Genomic DNA, 9,337 nt, shown 5'->3' on the forward strand with positions numbered 1-9,337 from the left:
TTTGGTTCCTATTTTGTGTCCTGACAATGCTTAATGCCACTAGCAATTGAAAAGCTGATTGAGCCTTTTATTTCTGATACACTTGAAAGAATGGGACAGGTTGACAGATTAAATTAATTCTTAAGTCTCTGTGTGCTTATCTTTCTTAATTTGTGATGACAAGCAAGGCTGTAGATAATTGTGACTTGTCACATTTATGAATAATTTTCTTTAAAAAAAACTTTTACAAGTAAAAGTTTTAAATTATACAATATATTCATGGTGCTTCTAAAAAAATACACAAACACATGGATAAAATACTTAAATGAGAGTTGAGTACACTATTATTTGACATGTTACATTGCATTTACAAAATTCTGTCTCGCACAGATCCACGACCAAAAAGTATTTCACGGATCAGAAAATGACACATGAACTTAAACAATTTCTCGAAATGCTGTTCAGGCGATTCTTTTCCTGTCAGTTGTCCAGTTTTGGCTTCTTGGCATGTGGTTCAACATCTGGAGCTGCAACACTCACACCAGGGATCTAAAATAAAGGCAAATAACTGACATTTCAACCAATTACTGGCAATATTGAGATTCAAAAACCTGTGATCTCTTAAGTCAGTTCTTACCACAGGGTCAATCAGAGCCATGCGGATCTTCTGATGCTGAATGTTCGAGTCGTCTAAACTGATGGTGACCTTAACCTTGTCAAAAATTCGGAAGGTGTGCTGTTGTATCGTGAGAGTTGGACCCTAAACACAGAAAATATTTTTATAAACACTGTCTTCTGATGATTAACGTGCAGCAATTTTGATTTAGTCATTTGTACATAATATATACCTCTTCATCAAAAAGAAGGTTGGGAGTGGCCTTGTCTTTGTTGTCAAAGAAAACGGTTCCCTCCAGGCCAAACTTTGGGATGAGAACAATGATTGCATTCTTCCTCACAAACAGGACAAACCCCTCTTCATTCAGTATACCTCGGCTCTTGAAGAACAACTTCAGGGCGATATTAGTACAAAAATTGTGAGGGTTATTATGATTGTTCAGGACAGTGGAGTTTATCTGTGTTAAAAAAAAAGAAGTGTTGACGTGGGGGTACCTGTGTGTGGAATGCCACAGATGCCCTTTGTGCATACTGGGACATTTTGTGTCTGTAATTGAGGTTGTTGGAGAGGGCTGACTGTTTGTGTTTGTCCATCAAATCTGGGTAGGTGGAGTCTGCTCCAATGGCCACCGCCAGTAGGCGGTGTACTATAATATCTGCATATCTGAGAAGCAGAGCAAATGAGTAGAGTGAAAGAAAGAAGAAGACAGGGGTTTAGGAGGACACACAGAGGTCAGAAAAAAGCAGTGAATATTTATGTTGCAGAAAAGCTTGACTCACAACATTAACTTGAATTGGGCGGAATATATCATCATACCTTCTAATTGGTGATGTAAAGTGTGTATAAATGGGTGAAGCAAGGCCATAGTGGTGGAAGTCACTGTCCATGCCAGAACAAAAATAGACGGCCTGCATCATACAGCGAGTAGCCAAGATACGCAGCAGTGTGTTGAAGTACGGGAAACCATTCACTTTAGCTATGTCAAGGGAATCAGCCAGAGCCTTAGCTGAATCTGTGTGGATGTCAACGTTCTGATGAGAAAAAAAACAAAAAAAGAAAGTTATTTACAGTAGGAATCATCACCACATTAATTTTAAGCATATTATGTTTATTATAGGCTAAGCATGTGTTTTAGTCTGTGGTAGGGATTTCCATCCAGAAGGTGTCCTTCTGAGTTCGTGGAAGATTATGGAAAAGCTCAGCATGTTTGTAAAAACATGAAATAAGCCTTGAGGTTACAAGAAACAAGTTAGTATGGGAGCAGAGAAGATGACACGCCTACACAATGACATAGATAACTGAATGACATAAAGGGATTGAAGGAGAAATGATCAGTTGGTCGCCTGGGTGCCAAGTCCTGACTGTGAGGGGATGCCATTCAGACTGCAAAGCCTTTTGACAATTGTTTTAAAAATTTAGAGATTTTACCATTTTTCTTATTTTTTTGTAAATTTTGGGGTTGGAGTTAATGGAATGTTAAGAGCTTTCCTAGAATTCCTTTGGGTTTAGCAAAGAACAAATGTTTTAAATGAAAAATTCTAAGTCAACTGGAAAAGTGATTTGGTTAAAACTGATAGTTAAGGATCAATGGATGGATCACTAGGAAAAAATGATAGCTAAATGGTCAAAATAAAAAGCTAAGAGCAATGGCCAAGTGGCTGAAAGAAATCAAAATAAGAGATAAAGGAGTAAAATAGATAACTACATAAACTAAAAGTAAAGAATTAGCAGTTCTCAAAAATGGAAGAGATGAGTGGGGTTACTTGAGTTGACCTGACAAGGCAGTCATTACTTAACCTAATGTTAAAAGGCACAAACTAGTTCATACTTAATTCATGCCTAGCTGCTTGAATCCTTGAAAAAAGATCTAGAAACAGTTCAAGCATATGGAACATCAATGTGACACGTCTTATACTTTAGATATGTGTTGCTAATATGACTGAAAGACATCTCTCACCCAAAACAAGACAAATGAAATAATGTAACTCCAAAAAAAAAAAAAAAAGCATAAAACTTGAAAACCTAACCCTTTTTTCTCATGACCATTAGTCACCACTCACTTTGGACTTTGCAGCCTTGAGGAGGATGTCGTAGTTGGATGGAGGCGGTGCTGGATGTTTCCTCAGCATAGCACAATCAGGAAATTCATCATAAATCTTCTGGGCAACTGAAATATTGGCCAGCAGCATGAACTCTTCAACCATGGAATTTGTCTCCCTATGAAACAAGAGGTGGGTACATTTTCAATTGTCCTGAACAACATGAAACACACATTCAGGAAAATCATTTGAAATGAAGTCATGTGCAACGTTGTTCCTGTTTGAAGTTACTTACATGAGTTCTTTGGTCTGCAGGTCAATGGGGTCGTGGGTTTCACTGTCAATGTGGAAACGGACCTCTAGAGATGACAGCGTTAATGCCCTGAAGGATATCAGATGAAACACAAAACAAAACACATTTAAGCCAGTATTATTATTGAAAAGTTAAGATTAACTGTAGAAATGTTCTACATTAATCTGTCATATTACAGGCAGCAATATCTGTGTCCACTGAGTCTTGGGCGGTGTGTGTGTGTGTGTGTGTGTTTGTTTGGGAGCTGTACATACATACAGTATGTGTGTGAAATAGAGTAGTGGAAAACATTCCCCCTGAATTTCCCTTGGGATCACTAAAGTAAGCATCCATCCATTCATCCATCTATCCATCTATCCATCTATCTATAATTTCCCCAATGGGATTAATAAAGGATGCTTCTTCTCCATTGCATCTTTAATAATTCTGTTACTTTTGTTTGAAATTTTCATTCAACTGGGCGGCAGTGGCTCAGTGGTAAAGGGGGCGGTAGAGCGGGTCGTCCAATGTTCTGAGATTGGCGGTTCGATTCCCGCTCCCGCCCAAAAAAACCACCCGGAGGTGAGCTGACAGTGGGAGGTGTCAGCTCACCTCCTGACAGTGGGAGGTGTCAGCTCACCTCCTGATAGTGGGAGGTGTCAGCTCACCTCCTGATGGTGGGAGGTGTCAGCTCACCTCTGGAACACCGCCGAGGCGCCCTTGAGCAGGGTGCCATCCCCCGTCACAAGCTGCTCATTTGGGCGCACCATGAAGGAGCTGCCCGCCACTCTACCTCCCCGCCACTCTACCTCCCCTGCATGCTTACAGGCCCCCTTGTGTGTGGTTGTGTGTATTACAGGGGCCTGTACACACTAACATTGATTGACTAACAAAAACTAGAGTGTGCGTTCTTAATTTCCCTTCAGAGATTATGACAGTGTATAAAAATTTTTTTTTAAAACCTGAAATGTAATTTCTCTGATTTTCTGATGGGTAGATAAATAAAAACCGAAGGGACTGGCATTAGACTGTATAATCCTACATTTCATAGATCTGGACTACTAATTCTCCCAGCTATAACTCCCAGCCCTTACCCTTTCTCTATCCTCTGTCTCTTGAGGATTTTGGCTAGTTTGTTGAGACCTCGTAGGCTCTTGGTGATGTCATCATTCATTCCGGTGTCATCAATCCTCATTTGTGCCTCAGCATAGGTCAAAGATGCCTAAAACAAAGCAAAAGGTAGAGAGGCAAGTAAATACGATTTTAAAAAAATCACGCCGGTAAGATCCTGGCCCTGTATTTCAGTGCATCATGAATTGACCATGACAGCAGATGGAGACAATATTTCCTGTCTACTCTGTCTGTGTGTCGGTATCTCACCTTGGAGTTTATGACACTTTTTGTGAAGCGTGTCTTCAGAATTTTAGCATCGTGGTCAATCTCCCAGATACATGAGAAAGCCATTCTGTTGAAAAAAAGTTGAAGCAAAAACAAACATTTTAACAATATTCGTCTGACATCTGCTGGATGAACAAATACCTATTGATAATATTGATTATTGTGAGTACGACAGTGTGTGTGTGTGTGTACATGCATCTCTGGTTCTTACCGGTCTACATTGGAGCGTAGAGAACAAAGGTTGGAACTGAGCAGCTCAGGAACCATATCGATCCTCTGATTGAAACAAAATCAAACACAACAAGTTTGTTCAGTCCATAATTATTTCTATTTACATTAAATGCTGATTTGAATTTGTGTTAGTGCGTGCACAAGGTTGTATAAGAAATTACCATATAAATATATAAATATGCAAGTGCAGCACAATTACACACATAATAGGCTAACATGTTTTTGCATTATATACTGTTTCACAAATTAATCATATCTTGAACTCAAATGCTGGTCAAGAAACACACTAAATATTCTGTTAAAAAAAATAAATGACCTAAGCTCATAAGTCAATTTAGGAAAGTAAATAAGCAGTAAAACAAATAAGCACTGAATACTATCATCTGTTTGCACCTCCAGCTAACATTTATTTAGAGTAAAAAAATATGAATACCATATATTATCATTAAGCTGCGGTCCAGCCTATAACAGTGGGCCAAACTGCCAAAACATTTGCAATTCAAACATTCAAAGGAAGTTCTCTGCTCATCTGAATTCTGACATTTTTCAAATGTTAAATTCACAACGGTAATGACAAAACAAACTCTAATTTTAAGAAAACACACAGATGCAAATACTGTAGATTTATTAGTTACATTAATTTTTCCTTACTTTGCCACACAGGTATACAGTGGTGCCACGACTGGCCGCCTCTTTGTCCAACGCGTTGCCAGGTCTAATGAAATGACTTACATCAGCAATATGGACTCCAACCTAAACCATACAAGCATTATAAATAAGACAAACAAATCACACTTAATTTATTGTGTTGCGTTTGCAATCTGTGTACCTCAAGGTTCCCATTTTCCAGCTCTCTACAGTGCAGGGCGTCATCTATGTCAGTACATCCTGGAGGGTCCACACTGCACACTGTCAGATGCCTCAGGTCTTCTCTCCTCACCATGTCCTTTGTCAAATACATCCAAATTAATACATCTAGTGATCAAAATGCATGCAGATAAGAGATAGATCCCCTAGTGAGTGATAAACAAACCTGTGATACGACCACTAGTAAATGCGTCTCAAGGAAAGCTGCCCTTACCTCTGGTGTGATGGACCATGGCATCTTGGGTAGAAAACTGAGCACGGCCTGAGAGAAGGCCTGGTGAGGGACATCATGCTCCAGTAGCAGCACCTCCTGCTCTGTGTCTTTATCCCCTGCACAGCCCAGACTGCGTACAAAGTGACCCTAACAAAGATGTAAAAATATTTCTTTCCATGAACATTCTTGGATTTTTATTACCAGTCATAAGGATATCTAAGTTCCAAAGACTGAACAGTGTGAACTCACATTTGGGTATCTTGAGTGTTTTGGCCACCCATCGATGGCCACCATAATCCTCTGGCCTGCCAGTGTGGATGCCTGACGTGTTTCAATACGAATGCGAGGAATGCGGCGGTCAGCAGGGGTAAAAAGATGCCGTGTTGACTGAATGAAAAAAGCTGGAAATGGTCAGTGCTGGTAGTGGCACACAAAAGAACTACACAGTTTCTACAGCACACAGTATCTGGTGTAAAGTAATGTCAGCTGAAATTCATACATATGACACTTGGAATTATTGAGCATAACAATGCTTACCTCTTTAATGTGGGAGGTATTAAGCATTCCACAGAATGGCCTCCAGCTCCTTTTGATAATTCCCACTACTTTGCCAGTAGGTTTCCGGGATGTTTCAGCTGCTGAAACCTTCAACTGTTCAGACACACAGGTGAGTGGAACTCATTAAGATAAAGCAATTCTTCTTCTTTTCCTTTCTGCTTTTCCCTTCAGGGGTCGCCACAGCAAATCAGTTGCCTCCATCTAACCCTGTCTTCTGCATCATTTATAAAGTCAAATCAGGGATGGCAGGATGTCTTTCTATCACAAATTTAATAAAGGTTATTGTCTCTGTTTTGGTGTACATAGAATATACACACCATCTTAACCAAGGAACAGCCTGCTGAATAACATTCTGATATACTCTTTTCTCCAACTGTAAGTATAGACAAAGCAGGCTAATCAAAATCCAAACACACCATTTTATCCTCCTCTTCTTCTTCACCGCTATCGTCCTTTGCCTCGCCCTCATCCTGCAACACGACCGATGAGGGAGCCACCCACTGGTTCTTTGGCAACAGCTGCACAGCAACCACATCCTGGTGCACAGCTCTGTTGAGGTTCTGAAGACCCTGGATAAGAACCTGTAAGCAATCCAAAAAGACCAGAACAATAGTAATTCCTCTAACTAGAAGCAGTTGTACAAGACAAATTTTCACCCAAACCCACTTAACATTTATTTTAGGTTTCCATTCCAGATGGTGGATAATTGTTAAAACCCAACATTATATGCTCTTAAACACATTTTCAGACACACACCTCTGTGCTGTCCTCCCCCTCTCCCTGGACAAAAACTGTGGCCTCCAAATAGTTGTCCCTGCTGGTTCGAAATGTTCCCTGGAGGAAGGAGCCACTCTTAATTCCAGCTTGGATTCTAGACAGAGGGAGATGCTCCGGGAACAACACCTTACTGCTTGTGATCTCATTCTGATCAGAAAAAGAAACAGAAATTGACATTTAGTAGAAAGACAGAAAAGGGAACTCCATCAGTGTTCTCGTTTGCGCGTGTCCTTGCGTCTTTGACGCACATTTTCTGACAGGGATGCACAATCGTCAGACAGCGTGCGTCCTGGGGACGCAAGCTTTAAATGCACTTCAATTCAACAAATATGTTCACAATTTTTTCATTTCTCCACTTAAAATTCGAACCCAGAAATCCCCGTTATGTTTTGATCTCGTGCAAGATTCTTGTCACGAGACTCACCTGTGTTGTTTCGCCTTATTAAAATCGACTATATGGTAACACAGCGTCTGCTCATTTTACACACTGCAGTGAGAACGAGGAGTTAGTTAGACCCTCCAGAGCAAGCATAAGCTGTCACTTATGCTTGGAGAGTCCTATTGGGTTTCTCTGTCTGTCTGCATGTTGAAATGTCTGCTGATGTGATTTAAGTGATCTAAAAATAAAGGTTGATTGATTGTTGCAGTGTCCAAAGGAGAATATAGTATACGAATTAAAGACAAAGAAAACTATTGAGTGAAAATAGTTTTCTTTGCAAAAGTCAAAAGTAAAAGTGAAAAAAAAAACCTGTATTACATCTTTAGTTCTATCCAAAAGCTGTTTAAGTAAATCCACTGGACGTTTAAGAAAGTTCTTGAAGACGTGTCGTCTCTCATCCAATGGGATGCATAAGCGTCATGTTGGGATGCACAAATTTTTCTTAAAGTGTATCCCAGGCAAGCACAACTTTCTTGAGGTAAAATGAACTATGCTCCATAATTCATTTTACTATGGAGCATAGTTCACATAGGGGCCCAAAAAACATAGGGATATAAAACAGATAAATGATATGCAGTCAGTACACATGAAGAGAACGTATTGTGCAAATATTTACCTTGTCATCATTGGACAAGGCCAGACGATCCACAAGCTCAGGGTTTGCTGTCAAGCTCTTGATATACTCTTCACCTAGAAAGTAATTTTATAACAGCTCTTCACAAACTTGTACATAAAATCATTGCCATTTAAGACTAGAATGACACTTGGAAGAGCACAATAAGACAACTTACATTTGTACACCAACAGGTCACTCTCTTCTGCTTTCTGCTTGTTCCCCAAATCATTAGTGAGAAGGACCACCCTGAGCCTCTCTCCCTCAGACTTTGCTGTCTTCAGGTGCTCACTGTACCATTTTGCTGCCACACGGATTGCACGGTCGTTACGATCATTGGCGGTCTCCCCTGGCTCCCGTTCAATAAATGTCTCTCTGGAAGAATAGAAATGATGCAAAGGAACGTGTAACAAGGATACAAGTCATTCTAGAGGCCTAATAATATCTTTGAGCGAAGAGGAAGCTGTATAATAACTTCATGTGCAACTGCAACTGTATTTTTTTCCAAACGTATAATTCTGTCATTCATAAGAAATTGCAATGCAGTAAAGGACACACATATCTTTATACCTGTGGTGTTCATTGGTAAATGTGTAGAACTGTTTCTCTTTCTCATGTATGATGTCCTTCAGGCGTTTGTACACTGGAGCACTGCGGTGGCGCACCTCCTGCAGCACAGTCTGAAGGATGATCACATTGCGAATCACAGGATCTTCCAATATGTCAATCTGTAGGAGATACATTTTGTAAACATGACGTCGAAGAACAGCTTTTCGGAATCTGGCGGAAAGGTTTGAATCAATCCTGCAACTGGTTAACAGACATTATTTTGACAAAAACACTGATTAGAAAACACAGATGAGCTGATTAACCCAGCTAGGCATGAGACAATAATTGAGAATCTACATACTGTAGTAATAGATGGCTGTGTCTGGAAATCAAAACATACGCTGCCTGTTGATCACAGATCACTTGTCGCTTGAATACTCGTAGTAGATATCTAAAGGAACACTTCTTACCTGATGTAGCACCACATTCGTATCAGGGATCAGGTAGTGTGGAAAAGAGCACAAGTTGCTCTCCATGCACGCATCTCTCTGTAGCACCGTGGATTCCTGTTTGCACTCATCGCAAACTTCGCTCCCGCACCAAATATCATCTCTCAGATAATGTTCTCGCACGATCTTCAACACTCCACCCGACCGGGTCTTCTTAACGAAGGTTTTAGATTTTAACATGGTTAAAAAAAAAACTGTTTAAGCCTACGGTATAGGGAAACCAAAGAGCTCTCTACACATGTGTACGTATAATTCA

At 40.1% G+C, this 9,337-nt stretch overlaps 1 protein-coding gene across 1 annotated transcript; it reads right to left on the reverse strand.

Moving 5' to 3' along the window:
• Positions 1-166: 166 nt before the first annotated feature.
• On the reverse strand, positions 167-9,304 carry dis3 (DIS3 exosome endoribonuclease and 3'-5' exoribonuclease). Its single transcript, XM_068327519.1, has 21 exons — positions 9,043-9,304; positions 8,594-8,751; positions 8,202-8,398; positions 8,027-8,100; positions 6,951-7,118; positions 6,611-6,775; positions 6,174-6,287; positions 5,886-6,023; positions 5,637-5,783; positions 5,385-5,501; positions 5,207-5,308; positions 4,536-4,600; positions 4,307-4,391; positions 4,021-4,148; positions 2,930-3,016; positions 2,656-2,812; positions 1,412-1,626; positions 1,090-1,258; positions 828-986; positions 617-739; positions 167-528 (listed from the first exon to the last, which is right to left on the reverse strand). The coding sequence occupies exons 1-21, from the start codon at positions 9,259-9,261 to the stop codon at positions 460-462; spliced, it is 2,856 nt and encodes a 951-aa protein (XP_068183620.1). The 5' UTR covers positions 9,262-9,304; the 3' UTR covers positions 167-459.
• Between the last annotated feature and the right edge of the window lie 33 nt (positions 9,305-9,337).

Source organism: Antennarius striatus, chromosome 11 (genome assembly GCF_040054535.1).
Source record: "Antennarius striatus isolate MH-2024 chromosome 11, ASM4005453v1, whole genome shotgun sequence".
NCBI lineage: Eukaryota > Metazoa > Chordata > Actinopteri > Lophiiformes > Antennariidae > Antennarius > Antennarius striatus.

What these genes read in the sequence shown, in the direction of transcription:
- dis3 (XM_068327519.1), bottom strand. Translation starts at nt 9,261, where the DNA reads ATGTTAAAATCTAAAACCTTCGTTAAGAAGACCCGGTCGGGTGGAGTG. An exon ending in CGAATGTGGTGCTACATCAG is followed by an intron (nt 8,752 to 9,042) that starts GTAAGAAGTGTT and finishes TATCTCCTACAG; the next exon opens with ATTGACATATTGGAAGATCC. An exon ending in TTTACCAATGAACACCACAG is followed by an intron (nt 8,399 to 8,593) that starts GTATAAAGATAT and finishes CTATTCTTCCAG; the next exon opens with AGAGACATTTATTGAACGGG.